The sequence below is a fragment of the Mesoplodon mirus genome (assembly GCF_964341445.2).
Source record: "Mesoplodon mirus genome assembly, chromosome: 12".
Taxonomy (NCBI): domain Eukaryota; kingdom Metazoa; phylum Chordata; class Mammalia; order Artiodactyla; family Ziphiidae; genus Mesoplodon; species Mesoplodon mirus.
The window spans coordinates 86870748-86890301 of record NC_138988.1 but is presented as its reverse complement, the minus strand read 5'-3'; the positions used below and the strand labels follow the sequence as shown (position 1 = coordinate 86890301).

Here is a 19554-nt window from a genome sequence, read left to right as displayed (position 1 = left end):
AAAACAGTGTACACTGACAGTGTGTTTCTGGATATTAACTTTAGGGGGCATAAGGTACTTACATTGGGCGTTGGCCAGGATACATAATCCAAATCTAACCATGAAGGAACATCACTCAAATGTAAAATAAGGACACTCTGTGTTTTAAAAAATTGGCCTGTACTCTTCAAAACTGTCAAGGTCATTAAACAAAAGCTGAGGAACTGTTCAAGATTAAAGGAGACTAGAAACATGACAACTGAATGCAATGATCCTGTACAAACTATAGGGAGATAAAAAAAACATAAAGATAGGAGGACAATCAACAAAACTGAAATATGGATGGTAAATTAAAGTATATCATTGTTACATTTGAGTCTGATAATTTTACTGTGGTAATAAGAATATCCTTGTACTTGGGATATACGGAGTACTGAGGGGGAAGGGATCAAATTCCCAAACGATTCAGAAAATATATATAAATATATGGAGAAAGACAAAACGTCGAAATGTCAAGAGTTATTTTGTGGGTGAAGTTTATACAGGAGCTTTCTGTATTACTTATAACTTTCCCAATTACAATTATCCTAAAATAAAAACTTCAACGCTACAGAGCCAGACAGCCAGGTTTTAAATCCTCCCCTACTCACAATGCGTGTGGGCAAGTTCCCAAACCTCTGCATCTAGATCCCCTCAAGGTTGTTAGGTTAAGATTAAGAGCTTAGAACAGTACCCAGCCATGAGAAAGTGTTAATTTCAAATAGATTCTAATTTTAAATTGATCAGAAAACATGTGAAAAATTATTCTGAAATTAAGAATATTTTTTTCTTTTCCATGAAGCCAGGCATAAGGCCAGGATGTTAAAAGCTGACAAAATATCCTTGATTCCCATACCTGTTGAAATTATAAACCCAACTTCTCTTGAGTTTACTGTTTAGCCATGTTTATAAACCCTCCTAAGGTCATCAATAACGGGTACCCAAGCGACTTAGAAGAAAAGTTACCACTTCGAGTTTTGTGTATTCACCTGAATAGTCAGGGAACTTTCACCTATTTTATTTAGGTTTTCATTTATTCAAATTCCAACCAGAAGCTAAATACAATTGGAAACTGGTAAGCACTAAGTTTTACTCCAAAGGAGTAGGATCATTCAGATTTACTCCGATAAAAGTATGCAACCCTTAAGCAAAGCTTTTCTTCATTTAAAAGAAAAATAAAACCAAAAACCAAAATAAACTATACAGTAGTCTTTCCTTATGTTCATTGCACAAAATGAGTTCTCCTTTTAGAACTTTGACACTCAATGGTGTTTTTGTATGTTTTCACAATTTAAAATCCCAACTTTAGTAACTTTTCTACTTCAAAAAACCCTAAGTTTTCCTTTAGGATGGTGTAAAAACCAGTATTTCTGCACAATTCACTGGAATTTTTTCCTTTATAATAAAAATCTCTTTTTAAAACAAAAAAACAAAACAAAAACCAAAAGGAAAGTCCTCTACCTATTATGGTTTCTGCAGCTATGAATGTATTTCTCAGTTTCATAGCTGCTTAGCTACTTCAGACTCCAGATCTGCTTTAATGTGTATAACTGTATCCACACTCAGCAGAAGCTCTTTCATAACAGCAACTTGGGGAAAGAGATCTGGAAATAAAATACATATATTTATGAGTACCAGGAAACAAACATGGCCCAGTAATATATGAGGCAAGAATGCCTACAATGAGATGCTTTTTTCATTTAAGATTTCTTTCCCATGGTTGTATTCTCTTTTTTTTAAACAACCACTTCTGGTCATTAGAATGAATCTGACAGTGCTCTGGAACAATGTGATTATAGCAAAGCTGTAAGTTTTTAAAATGTTATTTATACCTGTTACATTCACTTCTCACCCTCCAAATACTGATGACAGATGTCAAAGAGGCAAAAACCAGCACAAATGGAAAGACTATCAAAAATGAGTATCACCTTGTGCTTTCAGATACATTTAAGCATTTCAGTGTACAATAGTCCTTTCATTTCACATTTTTAGTAAGATGCTGATGCAGTGCAGCAAATATGCAAAGCATCTTCTTTCACACAGTCTGTGCAGAAGACATCTAATTTAAGTTCTGAGATACAAATGATTAAAAAAAAAAAAAAATCCAGGATGAACAAGTTTCAAAATGCATAGTGTTCTGTGCATGAGTCCATTTTCTTTAAACTCTGAAAGAATAAAGTGGTAAGAAAAAAAGAAAAAAAACTGCTGCTGCACTCTCTGATCTTCTCCATTTTGCTGGTCAGCGCTCTATTCTGGCATATAAGGATGGAGGTGATCCTCTATGGTGCCAACTGCCCAGTGGGTAAGCTGCTCCTGTGGCAGGTAGAGGCAGATGCTGCATAACTTGAAGATTGTAGCTTTGTTTTTTGGAGTCTGGAAGGGGAAACATTTTTTTTAATATTCTTAATAAATAAAGACTTTAACATAAATGACCGATTATCACACGACGTCCATCTCCCACAATTTATTAAGCACTTATGGACACGGTAACAAAGCATACAGAGTAAGGGAAGAAATTATGGTTCCCATCCATAGGGACCTTAGCCTAAATAGGACAGAACCTTGCCATACAAAATATAGAGAAAACAGAGTAAACATGATTATAAACTAAATGTTTACAGAGTTTATGCAGAATAAAAAATTGAAAGTTAGGAAAGTCAAACACAGACTACTTGCTGAAAGAAATTAGGGTTAAAAGCATTTCATGGAGACAGATTTGAATAGAGGTTTGCAATCACATTTGTATACAGAAAGACAGCAGATGTGGTGAGAGTAGATGGTAGAGAGATTAGAAATAGGTAAAAAAGATTTAAGTGTATCCTGCGGGAAAGGACTAGAAGGCCAAAGTATTAACAGTTAAATCAAACTCTAAGTATTTTTAAAAAGCAGTTACTATTTTAACATCTAACATCTGATAAACAAGTGCTAGGTGCTTTCACAAATAACCACTGCTAGTAAGTGGAAGACGAAATCTGAACCCAGAACTGCCTTCAAAGTTTTGCATCTTTTCACTATAGCACCTCTTAAAAAAAAAAAGGCGAAAGACTGCCTTTGCCAATGTCTGAAGCAGACTAGCTACCTACATATGTAAATGAACCTATACATATATATTTTTTCATTTTAACTTTTAAAACAACCTATGACTGTTCAGACTCTAGGCATGTGCCTCTATGCCACTGTGCATTCAAAATTCTTTTTTGCTCTAGCCTTTATCATATATATTATATTAGGATATAAAGGGCAGAAGATCTCTGCTAGATGATTTTTATCAAATTTCTTAATTTCTGGATTTCCTTAGCTATAAAATGGGAGTAGTAAGATCTACACCTCAGAAGACTGCTGTGAGGATTAAATGAGCTCATACACATAAAGCTCTTAGTATAGAGTCTGGTACATAATACAGTTGACCCTTGAACAACAAACATGGGTTTGGGCTGCTCAGGTCCACTTACATGCAAATTTTTTCCAATAAATATATTGGAAAAATTTTGGAGATGTGTGATAATTTGAAAAAATAGACAAACCACACAGTCTAGAAATATCAAAAAAAGTTAAGTGTGTCATGAATGCATAAAATATATATACAGATGACCCTTGAACAACACGGGGGGTGGGGCACCGACCCTACCTGCAGTTGAAAATCTGCATATAGTTTACAGTCTTCCCTCCATATACACGGTTCCAGATCAGCAGATTCAACCAACCACGAATTCAACCAACTGCGGATCGTGCAGTACTGTAGTATGCATTTATTGAAAAAACTTCATTTATTATGTGGACCAGCGCAGCTCTAACCTGTGTCATTCAAGGGTCAACTGCAGACCCTAGTCTATCCTTACATAGGCATAAGGTGAGTGACATTTAATATATAATTAATGTGTTAGTTTTCTACCTGTTTTATTGCTTTGCTTTCAAAGGATTACATTACCATACAGTATGCCTCTCTCACAACTGGAGAAATGACATAGCCTGTAAGTGGCTTTTTAAAAAATGTTACAATGTTTCTAATACTGTATTATGAATATGACTATAATACTGTATGCCATAAAACTTTCATAATGATTCATTCATTAGCATTCGTTAGTGGACAGCTAGGCTACCAAGAAGCAATCGTATCGATTACACTAGGCTGCCATAAAGCAACCATACTGCACTTCTTCAATATCAATATATGGATCATTATACCTGTAAATAAATATGAATTTCTTTTTCACATTATCCTTTTTGATGTCTAATGTTACTAATATAATTAGTAGATGTTACTAATATAACACCTAGTGTTTTGTATCATGTAAAACAATATTGTAGTTACTGACAATTCATCTTGTAAATAAAATTCATAAAGTTAGGTATCAAATACAGTACAGTACTGTATTTTCTCTTATGATTTTCTTAATATCTTCTGTTCAGCTTTATTGTTAAGAATACAATATATAAGACACATTAACATACAAAATATGTGTTAATCGACCATTTACATTTATTAGTAAGGCTTCCAGTCAACAGTAGACTAGTTAAGTTTATGAGTCAAAAGTCATATGCAAACTGTACAGGGGTTGGCACCCTTAACCCCTGAGTTGTTCAAGCATCAACTGTATACTATAGGCGGTGGCCACCACTACTATATCAATTCCCTCATGAACTAGTGGAGGTTGATTCTTCCATATAATGCAAATACAGCAACACATCTCCAGCTTATGAAGATCAAGAACAGAACCTGAGTGGAAGAAGGGGACTAAGAGCACTGAAGAACAAATTCATCTACAACTAGGGGATACCAGTGATCCCAGTTTGCCCAGGACTGACTGAGGGGTTTCTAGGACTTGGGACTTTGCAGTATTAAAACCAGGACATTCCAGACAAACTGAGACTACTGGTCACACCCTACCTACAACCCAAATTTAGCTTATGAGCTTATAATTTTCTTTTCATTAAAAGGATTCAAGCTGTTTGCTTCATAGAACATTAAGAACACCTGACCTCGATACATAAAGAGATGATTTGTTAACTTATTTAGCCAAGAAACTCCTTCAATTCACTAGTCATTTCTATATAGCATTATTGATCTCATATATATTCACGTGAAAATGAAGTTGCTACACTAGTGTATGTTATTATTAAATCTTCTATGACTAAAAATCTCTGTTGTGGATTTCACAATATAAGTCAATACCCTGCTATACAGTATTTTCTCAACAAGTAACTCAAATGAAAGTACACTACAGGCAATTAAAAAGGAAAAAAGAGTCAACTAAAAAGTATTCACCAAAGGAGAGCTGAGGTAAAGAAGAAACTGAGAACAAACAAACAAAAAGGCCAAAACCTAAAACACCCCACCTAAATTGTATGGTTCTTCTATCAGTTTTATCAGATGCTTCCAGTGAAATTAATCTTCTTCTTAATTCCCAGTTTTTAATTTGTACCTACACCATAATTACTTAACTTTTTACAAGATGGAAAATGTACAATCTTTCCAAGTAGTCTATTAGCTCCTTGAAGGTAGCAGTATGATTCCCTTTTGTATTTTTCTAGTACCTTGCATAGAATCGCTCTTAAATAAAAACAAAAATGTTCTACAATGCAATTAATAGTGTACTTTTAAAATAAGTCTTAATTTAAATCACCTTCTCAATGAGGCCTTCTCTGGTGACACCATCTAAGAATTCACACCCAACAGTTTATGTAATTCCCTTTTCTCTTAGCACTTATCACTATCTAACTATATATTTTACTTATCTACTTCTAGGTCTCCCACAATGGAATGTCAACCCAAAAGGAATTTCTAACTTGTTCATTGCCATACAGTGCCTGGCACTTAGCGCTCATTTGCTGAATGAATGCTAAATAAATTAAAATGATGCCATTTTTAAAGGTTAATAACAAAGTATCGATTATCTACTATAAATTCTAAGTGATGATATTTAGGCTTAGATTGGTAAGAATAAACAACATTTTACAGAATAAAAATCAATTTGGAATACCTGGATTGCTACTTAAATTGGAAGTACTTATTTAAAACACATGTGGACCTTTTAAAAACAGATGTGCCTCATCCTTTCAGGTATTTATTTAAAAGGTCTAGGCCAGTGCTTCTCAAAACATAATGTGTTATCAATCACTTGAAGATTTTATTCAAAGTAAAGACTTTGATTATTGCACACTGGAATCATGACTTCTAAAAGCTCCCCAGGTAGTTCTAAGATGCAGCAAAGTTTGGGAACCATTGTTCTAGGTTAAGGTCAGGACGTCTGTTTCTTGGTTTTTAAGTAACTTCAAAATTAATGCCATGTTGAAGGAGCAAACAGAATTAAGTAACATATAGAAAACAGTTTGCTAACCAATACGCTTTTAAAATGAGCCCTTATGTGGTTTAAAAAAAAAAAGTAAAAAACAGCTTACCTGCAAGTGCTGTCTGTCAATGAAGAGAAACACTGACTGGTTAGGATTGTTGACAACAATTCCAGTCTTGTCCTTTCGGCTCAGTACATGCAGAAACTGTTTTTCATAGTCACCGTGATGAAACTCAAATTTGGCCTAATTAAGAAATATAAATGTTTACGTGTAACCACAAACATGTTATACCACCTGAAACATCAACTGCACTCGCATGCATAGAGTTGTGCTGTTCAGTATGGTAACCAATAGAGGCTACTTAAATTTATATTAATTAAATGCAATTTAAAATTCAGTTCTTTAGTAGTACTAGCCACATATCAATATGATCAATAGTCACATGTGGCTTGTGGCCTCCATTCTAAATAGTCTCTTGAGATACAGAAGATTTCCTTCATCACAGAAAGTTCTACTGGACAGCACTTCGTAATTTGACCTTCAAGAAAAACTACACCAAACTGACTAAATCCTAATACTCAATGATTTTAAGCCAAATATCATAAAATCAAATTTTCAAACCCACTCAGCTCAAGACTCCTACCTTAGTATTTTAAGCCCAATGACACATCCCTTCTTCCTATTATAACATATAAGCAACACTGTAGATGGTTCTTGGAAAGACATCTATTTATATTCCAATCCCAGCTGCACATCTCACTACTTATACGACCTGTGCAAATCCCTTAACATTTTTAGACTTAAAACAGGGCTCTAACCCATCAGTTAAGAGGAGTAAACGAAATGTAAAGCCCACACCTGAAATATGCTTCCAATCCTCACAAGGATGAGCACCTGAGGATACAGGAACCCCTCAATTTTTTTTCTTTTTTTTTTTTTTTTGCGCTACGCAGGCCTCTCACTGTCGTGGCCTCTCCTGTTGCGGAGCACAGGCTCTGGACGCGCAGGCTCAGCGGCCATGGCTCACGGGCCTAGCCGCTCAGCGACATGTGGGATCTTCCTGGACCGGGGCACGAACCCGTGTCCCCTGCATCAGCAGGCGGACTCTCAACCACTGCGCCACCAGGGAAGCCCAAAAAAAGTTTTTTTTTTATGTTATGAAGAACAGTTATCAAGTCAGTCATAATATTCTTTTAATCTTTTAACATGAGGAAGATTAACACAATCCTCCCAAAAAATGTCTGTGAAGAGGCCAAATGCTAGGTGAAAACACCAGGCTAATGGGGAATTCAAGAAACCTGGAAACCTTAATCTGATATTTAGATAGTGAACTGTAAAAATGATTATTAGTCCTTCAGTTCAAACAATCTTTACTCTCCTATTATGTCAAAGACAGCAGAAAATACTAACACGGAAAAAACATCAGTTCCTGCTATCTAGGATTTTACTACCCAGTAGTTTTTCTCATAAACCATAACGCAAATACTATTGTATGTAAAATATAATACTGAAATGTACCTCTGCACAATTCAAATATTTATTGAACTCAGAATACAAAAAGCATGTTATTAGATACTGAAAAATATGAATAAGACTATCTCAACCTTAAGGGACTCACATACTGCTGAAGAGGAAAAGCACATAGAAATATAAAACCTAACCTGCTTCAAATCTTTCCCCGAATAAGATGTGGTTATTTGTAAAAAACCTAAAATGGGTTCTTACTGTTAAAGTGCTATGGGAAGAAAGAAGAAATAATTAACAGAGTAGACAAGAGTGCAATATTAGGAAGTGATTTTGGATTGGGCCTTGAAAGATGACAGTTATTTTCCTTGGGGAAAATAGTAATGGTAAGTAATTTAGAAAATGCCGTTCTAGGAAACAGAACCTACACAAACACAAGTGTCAAAATCAAGACACTGCTCAAGAAAGCAAGTGTTTCAATATGGCAAATATCAGGGTGGATGGAAGAGGCCAGTAGAGTATCACACTGAAAAGAGATTTGAGTGAGACTGGAAAAGGCCTTGCCTGTATTTCTATGGCACTTCAATTCTATCCTATCTGAATATCCAAAGATTTGGGCAGAAATGGTCCACACTGTAAAGAAAACTCTCATAGGTACCATGTAAGATAATTCCCAGAAGAAAAGTAATGAATGTTTTAACAGTGTGATGAAGAGCTAACCTAAAGCAACAGCATGAGGGATGAAGAGGAAAGAGCTCTACTTTACTAGTACTTCTCTGTATTTCACAGCACTATGACTACAGAAGAACTGGATATTTTAAAATAATCTTTACTCTGGTTCCTATTAAATCTCACGACTGAAGTATTCAGATTTTAAACTGCTTTGAGTCAAAAAAAAAAAGTGTGTGAGTTAAAGTTTACTTTTCCTTTTCTCATCTATCTTGAGAGAAAAAACTGTTATTTTTATTTAAAGCTTCTCATTCAGGATACTTATGTATATGAAATTACTTCAGAGAAGTGTATTTGTTTTTACATTGTTACCTTATTTACTGCAGTAGAATTCTAAAATTATAAAGCTATTACCTATATCCTAATGCTTATATTCAGTCCGTAAGTTAAGGTTTTATCATTCGCGGAGCTTTCCACAGTACAGAGTAGCGAATTAAGAGCATAAGCTTTAGAGTCAGTCTAGACTTAATGTCTTGACTGCCACTTAACTGCATGACCTTGGATTATTTACCTAATCTCTGACTCAGTTTCTTTGCAAAAGGAGGTCCCTATCTACCTAGTTTATTGTAAGGACTAAGATTCAATGTATATATTTAAGAGACAGCCTAGCACACTCAACGCTCAATGTAACAGCCACGGTTTTACAGAAAAGTTACTTGAGACAAGACTATTTTCATACAATGATTTTTTTAAAAAGGTCTCAGAGGAAAAGACAGGGTACTAGAAATTCAAAAATATACTGTGGTAAGTGGACCTAAATTGTTCCAATGGGAAATTCTGACCTTAAAAAAAAAAAATCCTAGCAGTGCTTCCTGAGAGCAGTTACACCTGGTTGAGGTGTAAGACATGCCCTGATAACCATGTAAACATGCCTTTTCCATTCCCGTCTTCCTGCCTTTTATATTCAATTTAAATTCTCCAGTACATTCATGTTAGTCAGATGTCACCTATTCAAAGACACAAATATATGACACGTTCACCTCTATTTAGCCTATGCATTATCTTTACAACTTACTACCGTCAAATGAATCTTAGAAAAAGGAATGATAATTTGAGCTAATGCGTAGCAACATTACCATGGGGACAGGAGGAGTATACCAATTTGCCTATCACACCCAAAAGCACTATAAAGATACTTCATAGTAATGGATAAATGCAAAATTTTTTCAATGACAATTTTCATATTCCTAAGCAATTAGCTTAAAATAAGCCTTCTAATATTTAGCTTAGTATATAAAGTTGAGTCTTTAAATAAATGTAATTATTTCTTTGTTTTTCTGATTGTTAAATAAGTATGCTCATATAGAAATTTACTGAAACACATACATATATTTAAGTAAAAGAGGAAAAGTTAGCTATATCTGACCTAAAACTAACCATAATTAACACTTTGGTGGATCTTGTACTTCCTCCATTCATATATATATATATATATGTATATACTATAAATAAAATTAAAATCAACACCCAGGTAAATGCCCTGAAATAAAGCACCAGAAATTGTCAAGCACATCAAATGACAAGTCAAAACATAGCAAGATGTCAAGGAAAGTTAATTAAGAACGACTACTACATTTACTTTTCTCCTATAAAGTTTTATATGCAAATCAACTCCTAGAAAAGGGTTTCTTAATTCATTTCTTAGATTCCTTTGACAACCAGGGTTAAGAATAAAGTATTTTAGGAGAGTATGTGGTGCAGGGGAAGAGATTTTCTGAAGTTCATCTATGGGCTCCTCTATAAATAAACAAATGTCTACCTTAAAAGATTTTCTCTGACCATAATTTCAAGGACACACTGGATAGTTAGAACCACCTCATTCTCAAGAGATTCTATAATCCAAACGCTTTCTATTCTTGCATTACAACAGTCAAAAGGCGAGGAGGGACTCACGAAGTAAAACTTATTAGAGAGCGTATTCCCAAAGAATTTCTTAAATTGGACCCTATTCTGAGTTTTCAACTTGTTTACATGTTCACCACACTTATTTTAGAATAAAATACCTGAACAGGCCTAAAAGGCTCATCAGATTCTTTCCACCGAGAGAACAGGAGACAGACAATTTTTTCAATATCATTCCGAGGCCAAAGAATGAAATCCATCTCCTGAGTACAGCCAATTACATCCTATAAAATGCCAAAAAAAAAAAATTTTTACTTTCAAAGAAACAAAGCCGTAACAACCAATGTCACAACTTACAGGGTTTGACTACAGGAACATTTCACAAGTGCAGAACATCCACTATACAGCTGACCCTTGAACAGCCTGGGCAGGAAGGGCACTGACCAGAGTGGATATCTCAGCAGACAACTTTACAGCCAGCCCCCCATCCATCTACAGTCCCGCATCTGTGAATTCAGCCAACTGTGGATTGAGTAGTACTGTATATGTATTTATTGAAAAAATCTGCTTTTAAGTGGATCCTGGCAGTTGGCGCAAATCTGTGTTGTTCAAGGGTCAACCATGTATCGTTTTATGTCTTTTAAGAGGTCTGAATACAATCTGAACAGCTCATGACCTAATTCTAATTTTTATCTTATAGAGTCCACATATAATCACTCAGTCCAATATTTTTCACATCAAGATCTTAACTCAGTGCATGGTGAAAACTCCAACAGCAGCTCTAATTTTTTGTCTTTTCTTTAAGTCCTTGTACCATTATTTCCACTCTTCAAAATCAGAACTTCTAATATGAATCACTACCTTCTAATCACAGGTGAAATGCTGTTTTTGTTGTATGCTGATTATTGAGGCCAACTAACCTCTTCCAGACCAGTATATGGTTATCTCCAGCCTCCCCAACAAGCCCACTAATCCTGGGGACCTCTTGTTCAAGTTTGCCCAGACTAACTTTCTTTCAATGAGCTGCAGAAGTTTAGCAAAATTCCTTACTTATAAGGGGCGATGTTCTCCCCTGAAAAAGGAAATCCCAATGAACAGTAATATAAACCACGAACCACAGCAACAATGTACACAATTACCAACATAATGACACACAAGAAAGTTATCCATGCTTTATTTAAATTCCACTTTTAAAGAGATTTATGACCATAATTAACTACCCATTCTTAGGAGGAAGAAAAACCCAAGTTTTAACTCACAAAAACCTACCAAAACCAAGACAAAAACAGAATTTACCCTTCTCATAGACTGGTATCGAGGAGCATGGAGCTGTACCACATCCTTCTGTAAAAGCTCTATGGAACTTTCCAAGGAATAGCTGGAATCTCGCACACCTTTCAGGATATTTTCTTCATAATTATTTGTCATGACTGGTATAACCTCAGACACTTCAAAGAGTGCTGATTTTTTCTTCTAAAAGAAAAAAAAAAGGTGTATTAACCCACAGGTAGCACACTGTCTTAACACCCAGAGTTCACATTACAATGTCATGTTACCTTTATTCTAACTCAGCAAAATTCTTAACTGATGTAATTTTTGTACTGAAAACACAGATTTTCAAATAGGTGGATCCTTCTGTTCTTCCCCCAACCCCCTTACTCCTCTACCATACACAAACAGGCTATTATCAGAATATTTTAACTGCATGGTTTTATAGCATTATGGTAACCATAGCAAGTACTTATTTTAGACAATATTTCTTAAATGCTGTGAGAAACAAACACCAGATACCCCTAAGGTTAAAAAAAACAAAACAGTGATTTACTCTTGATGTAAATTCACTTAACTGGTCCTACATACAGCCAAATTAAAATCTCAGCAGTTTAAAATCAAAGCTCTTCAGACAAATTAACTGCTTCACTCCTTAAAAGGGTCAATTTCCATTACTCCTTCTGGACATTACATAACTACAAGCGTCAACATTCAAGAGGAGGGGAAAAAAATGTCTACCAAATCTTCAAACATAGTTAAGATCAAGGGCTCATCATCAATTTAGGTTATAAAATTTATCAACTGCTCAGACAACTGCCTGGATACTGTCCATTCAAAGAATAAAAGCAGGTTTTCATAGGTGTTAGAAGAGCTAGATGGTATAATCTGGGGCATCTCACAGATTAAATTCAAAGATCTAGTCTCACTACTTATATCTTGTATTTATTTCTAGTGAACCTACATTATAATGGCTTCAACTAAAATCTCGTCTTATCAATTCTGCAATTAACAAAAAAAGGAAAAAAAAAGAAGTAAATCCGTGATATCATTTCAAAACAAACCACTTTTGAAACCACTTTAAAATGCTATACTTTAGCAGCTAAAAGCATTCTTACATATTGAATACTATTATCTTTAATAGTGGGGTAAAAACATGGGAAAATTAAAGGGATACCACGCTAAGACGATGTTTCTGATGTGAAATTAGCTCATAATTTAAGCACAAAATCAAAGTAGTATTTCCTTAATATTCATAACCTGACCTCATGTCAAAGAGAGATCGATTATCTAAGAAACTGTCCATTATTTTAAGTTGCAAAAAAATACTACTTTTAACATGTTCTCCTTGACTACTCACAACTCATTATTTGCTATTTAACTGTGGAATTAATTCTGATCAAGACAAAAAAAATTTAAACTTTTGGTCATTTTGAATTTTAATCAACTGCACTTCTAAACACAAATTAAACCTTTACAGTAATCAATTGCTCCTAAGAATTAAAGTGCATTCTATTTCGTTAAATGTACCATGAGAAAAGGTAACGGAGTTGATGAACCAGATCGCTTTCAGCATATAAACATTTTGATTCTAATTTACTACTTTCAAACATTCTGTATACTTTAAACCATCTTTAAATTCAGTTATCAAGTTCTCTATATAACTCCACATAAACGAAATTCATTGTAAAACATAAATGAGTTTTACAATGCTACCCACCCCATGTTAACTAAAAGTGGATCCTAAGAAGCTTTAGAATTAAGTAATACCAAACCAAGAGCACTCAAGCCTTCCATTCATAGTTATACCGCAACTCCTTTGATTGAGATAATTACCCAAAAGGGTCAAAGTTAAAGCACACAAATGTAGACTTTTGTCAACCACTCTTTAACCTAATATACACTTACAAAAATCACTTGTGCTAATTCACATTAAGAACTTTAAATTACCTTCTCCTTGAATACAAAGGCAATATACATCTTGAAGTCAAACTGGTCAGCTAGAGATTCTTTTTTCTTTCTAAGCTGAGCACGTAGTCTGTTCAGAGCTTGTTTCTTCCGGGAGTTTGGGTCCCCCATTTTGAAATACAGGTGGTACTAAAGCCTTTGGAAATTGTCACTAAACTATGGGCACTTTTTCTTAAGACTCAAGTACAACAGAAACAAGTCATTTTTTTCCTGCTAATATGATTGAATAGCTAAAATCACGACTGTAACCCAAAAACTGCACCTTCTGGCAATATTAGCAGACTGTCATATTACAGGGTCAAGAAACAAAAGCTGCTGTCCAGTCATGTTTGGACAATAACGTTTGGGGTCAGATGGGAAAAAGGAAGGGAAGGAAGGAAAGAAAGAGGAGAAAATACTTGAACTAACTTTTTGGAAAACACATTTGGCTTAACTGCCAAAATAAAGGGAGGGGGACTGAAAAACCTATTAATAGGATTTAGGTGTGCAATAAAACACAGCTGACATCAGTCCAATCCTTAAAATCCATACGGATTTTTTTCCCTTTTTTCAGAGAAGGGATAATGAAAAGGAATGGGGAGGGGGACTGTGATCCTTGCTTTCTGAATCTCAAATAAAAAAAAGGAAAGGGGAAAAAGAAGCCACCAAAATAACCCCCCAAAACAGGGTAGGTGAATGAAACTGAAATACCCAATTGGATTTTACCCAGCCAGATCCATGGCTGTAGTACCTAATTAATTCTTAGTTATTTCAGATTTCACTATTGCTATGTATTGTCAGTGCGTGTTATTGATTACACTTGGTGGTGAGCAAAGAGAAAAGTGCAAAATCGGTAGAGAAGGAAGGGGAGAGGTACAGGGTTTCCCTGCAATCAACTACAGTGTATACCGGGGGCGGGCAGCTGTTGCCCAAAGGAGCCATAAGAAAAAACAGCGGAGTCATTACCAACTTCCCCATCACCCACATTTTCACCCTCAGGCGGCTGCTAATGCTGCTGCCAAGGAGAATCATGATGGCACAGGGAAAGGGGGTACAGAATACGATACAATAATGACTCCGGCTCTGTGGTTAGACCTGATTAATGCCCGGGATCCCAACACCCCAAGTCCTGCAATGAGTCCTACATTCCCCAAGGGAGCCTTCCCTATGAATCTGCCCCCGTGCAAGACCGTGGGGAGTGCGACTTATCTTCCTGTGAGCATTGCTGAGGCAAAGGTGGCGGGCTCTTCTCCCAAATCCCAGGCAGTGCCCGGGGACCACCGGCCTTCCACCCCCCAGGTCCCACCCCCACCCTTTGCCTTCAGCGGCAGCGACTCACTCGCACCACGGGAGACACTGGATCACTCGGGTTTTCACTCATTTCATCGTGGAAACAATCCCCGCCCGGGTAGAGGAGGCGGGAGAGGGTAAATGGGAAGGATCAGTGGGAAGAAAAGAAAATAGTTGCGTTAATATTAATTATTTTTTAAAGTATGCCCACCCCACCCCCCCAAGAAAAAAAAATTAAGTTCCCGGATTCCGCTCTCACGTTGAACAGACCATGTTTCCCGAGTTTGAATTGCTTAGGGCGGGGTCGTTAGTTGGTTTCCCAAAGGGGTAGAGGGTGGACTCGAGGCAGCTGGGGCGGGGGTGGGTGACGGGGAAGTCCCCTCCCTGTCCCCGCGGAGACCGGGACTCACTGACCGACTCTCGGGCGGGGTTCGGGCCCTCTAGCCGCAGCCCGCGGGCGGAGCGGTGGCGGCGGCGGAAGAGGAGGCGGCGGCGGGGGCGCTGCTCGCAGCACGGGCAGGAGCCATGTCAAGAGAAAACCACCAGCCAACTGAGCCCCTCCATCCCCGCTGCAGTGCGCACTGTGACCGGGCCGCCCGCGCTGCTGCCGCCGCTCAGCCCCCACCTGGGACCCATAGTCTGGCTCGGCGCCCCGGGCGGCGGCGGACTGGAAGGACGCGGGTACGGCGACGACGGTGAGAGAAAGAGAGGAGGAGAAGAAACGAGGAGGAAGAGGGGGGTCGGATTTGTACTGGCGGCGGAGGGGGAAGGGAGGAAGGGGAGGGGAGCCCTGCGCTAAGGGGGGGGGGGCCTGTCAGCGAAGTAAACCCCCCAAAATAAAGTTATTTCAGTTCAAGCATCTGCTCTGGAGTCTTTCTTCTCCGCACGGGTCGAGTTCCGGCTCTCGGAAAGAAGGTCGAGGAGACCAGGACTGGGGAGATGCTGAAGCAGAGGGTGGGCTTCCGCGGTGGCACAGCTCGGTTCCCCCCCCCCACCGTTGGCTGCGGAAGCGGCGGCGGCGGCGGCGACCTCGGCGCCTCCCGGGTCCGGGGCAGAGTCGCGTTTGAGAAGAGAAGCAAGAACAAACAACTTAAAATGGCAGCGACGGCCGCTGCGTCACCCGCCCCTCACCGGCACCGCCCCGAACTCTCTGCGGCTGCGCACCCCCCGGGCCGCCACCATCCGCGCAGAAGCGAAGAGGGAGAAAAAACTGGAAGGGGGGAAGGTTTACATGGTTGTCAAAGGTGGGAGGAAAGAAGAGCTGGAGCAGAGGGTGTGAGCAAGCTTTTAAAAGGGTGACTCTTTGAGCTTAAGCTTCTTAGTTAACATTCCCGCCTCAAAGGGAAGTTTGAGAATAGACACTCCCCTCTTGTCCCGTATGGAGTTTCCATAGGGCGTGGAAAGAGCCAACCCGTTCTCCCTCCGCCCCCTCTGTCGGGAGGTCCCGGGCTCCAGAGTTGGCCCCTCGCCCCTCCCCCTCTGTCGTCATAAAGCCACGCCCTTATGCCCTCCCAGACGAAGCACCAGGATGGATTCGCTCTTCAGTGGTCTGGTCCGCCTCTTAGACTCCGCCGGGTCGCGGGACGGGGCGGAGCCGCTGGGCAGAGAGTAAGCGAAGGTGAAGGAGGCGGAGTGACTGAGGAAAAGGGAAGTGTGTGTCGGAAGAGGAGGCGAAGACTCTCATTTCAGTTCGTTGTGGTTTTATTTCTAAGCCACTGATTGGTCTGCCCCGCAGTATCTTGCAGGCGAAAATTCATTTCCAATACCTGGAATTTAAACAGCGTGCAGCAGAAAGTGGCTCACGTTGGTCGCACATGGCTCTCTGTCCCCCACCTCGCCACGTGCGCAGGGAGGGAGGGCGGCCCTCAAGCTCCGAAGAAGGTGAGAGACGCCGCCGTTGGAGCTTTGCTGCTGTGGCTTAGGAGAAAAACTAACGAACCTACCCCTTGGATCATTTTAACCCTACTTTGAGAACACAATTTATTTTTTTTGTTGTTTTTGAACTTTATTTTATTTTTTTATACAGCAGGTCCTTATTAGTCATCAGTTTTCTACACATCAGCGTATACATGTCAATACCAATCGACCAATTCATCACACACACACACCCCAAGGCTTTCCCCCCTTGGTGTCTATACGTTTGGAGAACAGAATTTCTATGGCGATCCGTCAATCAGGACCTTAGACCTAGGACCTGTCCCTTAGGTGGTTCTCTGTCTTCCTCAAAATATGAAGAGGGTACTGTGGGATGGACCCACACATCCAAATCACAGGTCTTTGGCACCAAAGTGAGTCCCACTTTTCAGAGTTCCAGTGTGCCTATAAAAACTCAGTTATGTAAATAAGTAATCAGCAAAGGCCAACACTCAACAAAAGCAAAGCCTACATAATCCTTTATAAGCTACTCTGTGATGAAATTTTAGAACTCTATTGGGTCCCCAAATTACTGCTCTTCACTTGGTAAAATCAAAATAGATTACCTGTAATGACATATTTTTCACCCATGAGTTAAAAGAATAATTGCAACCCACTCTTCAAAATAAAATGTTCACAACTAAAAGATGAGATTCCTGAGGTTTCCAAATTATTGCTAACCTTGAAAGATAAATCTAGCATTTTCCTAGTGCTTCCCTGATTGATTTTCACAATCACATAATGATAACTGTGCAGAAAACTCAAAGGGTAAAATTGAGGATTTCAGGTAGTTTAGGACATTGGTTTTTAAAAAAAGATATAAAAAAATAGTAATGGTTCATGTCTTCTTGATCTGGCCCTAATTTGTATCCAAGATCATATCCTTGGAAGAGTTTTTTTTTTTTTAAGTAGCTTTATTAGACATAAAATTCACACACCACAGAATTTACCTAAAGTGTACAATTCAATGGATTTTAGTATATTCACAGAGTTGTGCAACCATCACCAGAATTTGGGAACATTTTCAACACCCAAACAAGAAACCCCACGCCCGGTGGCAGTCACTCCACTTCTGCCTCCTCCCAGCCCAACCACTAATCTATGTTCTGTCTCTATAGATTTTCCTTTTTTGGACATTTCATATAAATGGAATCATACAATGCATGGTCCTTTACTTAGCCTAATGTCTTCAAGGTTCATCTGTGTTGCAGCATGTTTCAGTACTTAACTCTTTGTTATTGCCGAATAAGATTCCATTGAATGGCTATTCCATATTTTGTTGATCCATTCATCAGCTGATGGACTTTTAGGTTGTTTCTGCTTTCTGGCTATTAAGAATAATGCTGCTGGGACTTCCCTGGTGGCACAGTGGTTAAGAATCCACCTGCCAGTGCAGAGGACACGGGTTTGAGCCCTGGTCTGGGAAGATCCCACATGCTGTGGAGCAACTAAGCCCGTGTGCCACAACTACTGAGCCTGCACTCTAGAGCCCACGAGCCTGAGCCCACATGCCACAACTACTGCAGCCCACGTGCCTAGAGCCCGTGCTCCGTAACAAGAGAAGCCACCGCAATGAGAAGCCCGCACACAGCAAATAAAGAATAGCCCCCGCTTGCCACAACTAGAGAAAGCCCGCGTGCAGCAACGAAGACCCAACACAGCCAAAACATACACATATACATAAATAAATAAATAAATAAATAAATTTAAAAAAAGAATAATGCTGCTATGAGCATTTGTGTAAATGTTTCTGTGTAGACTTCTGTTTTCAGTTCTCTTGGATGGAATTATGGGGCAAATGTTAACTCTATCTTTAACCATTTGAGAAACTGCCAGACTGTATTTACAAATTGTTGGCATCATTTTACATTTTAGTCAGCAGTGTATAAGGACTCTAATTTCTCCACATCCTTGTTGTTATCTGCCTTTTTGATTATAGTCATCCTAGTGGGTGTGAAGTGGGTATCTGACATTGGTTTTGATTTGCCTTTCCATAATGATTAATGGTGTTGAACATCTTTTCATGTGCTTTTGGCTATTCTATCTTCTTTGGAGAAATTTCTATTCAGAGATTTTGCCCATTTTTTTGGAGTTGATTTACTTGTCTTTTTATTATTGAGATGCAGGAGTTCTTTATTCTAGATACAAGTCCCTTATCAGATACATGATTTGCAAATATTTGCTCCCATTCTATGGGTTGTGGGTTTTCCCCTTCTTGGTGGTGGTCTTTGCAACACAAAGTTTTAAATGTGGTTCAAGTTAATTTTATCTGTTTTTTCTTTTGTTACTTGTGCTTTTGGTGTCTTAGCTATGAAACCACTGAAAACTTTTTACACTACTATAATAATCGTGAAAAAGCAGGATGGAGCAGATGTTGAGGTAAAAAATGAAGTTTTCAGTTTCAGCTCCTATGAAATAGAATTGGAGACACCTGGTCACAAGCTGAACAAATCCTAAGACACTGTGTGCTGTGGGTCTGTGTCAGGTCTCAGTGACACGAGCCAAGGAATAGCAGCAATGTTCCCTGGAGGAAGAAAACACTTCCAGCTCAGTTTTCTCTATAACTACAATTACGGCCAGTAAGCATACCAGCTGTTTCAGGAATTCTCAAATATTTTGTCTCCCTTCATTAATGCTGTTAAGTTTATCAGACATGGGCCTTGATTTTGGTCATGTATATGACTTACAGTTTAATAAGCATGACAAACATCTATACAGAACAAGTTTATGCTTAAGTCAATCCAGGCCTAGAGAACTAGTTCTGAAAGTCTCCAGTTTGATCCTAAAAGC

At 38.4% G+C, this 19554-nt stretch overlaps 1 protein-coding gene across 1 annotated transcript; it reads right to left on the bottom strand.

Annotated features, from left to right (window-relative positions):
- Positions 1–993: 993 nt before the first annotated feature.
- LOC309814030 (uncharacterized protein C6orf62 homolog) lies at positions 994–15947 on the bottom strand. Its single transcript, XM_082639358.1, has 5 exons — positions 13564–15947; positions 11641–11817; positions 10506–10628; positions 6418–6552; positions 994–2391 (listed from the first exon to the last, which is right to left on the bottom strand). The coding sequence occupies exons 1-5, from the start codon at positions 13690–13692 to the stop codon at positions 2266–2268; spliced, it is 690 nt and encodes a 229-aa protein (XP_082495484.1). The 5' UTR covers positions 13693–15947; the 3' UTR covers positions 994–2265.
- Positions 15948–19554: the final 3607 nt, after the last annotated feature.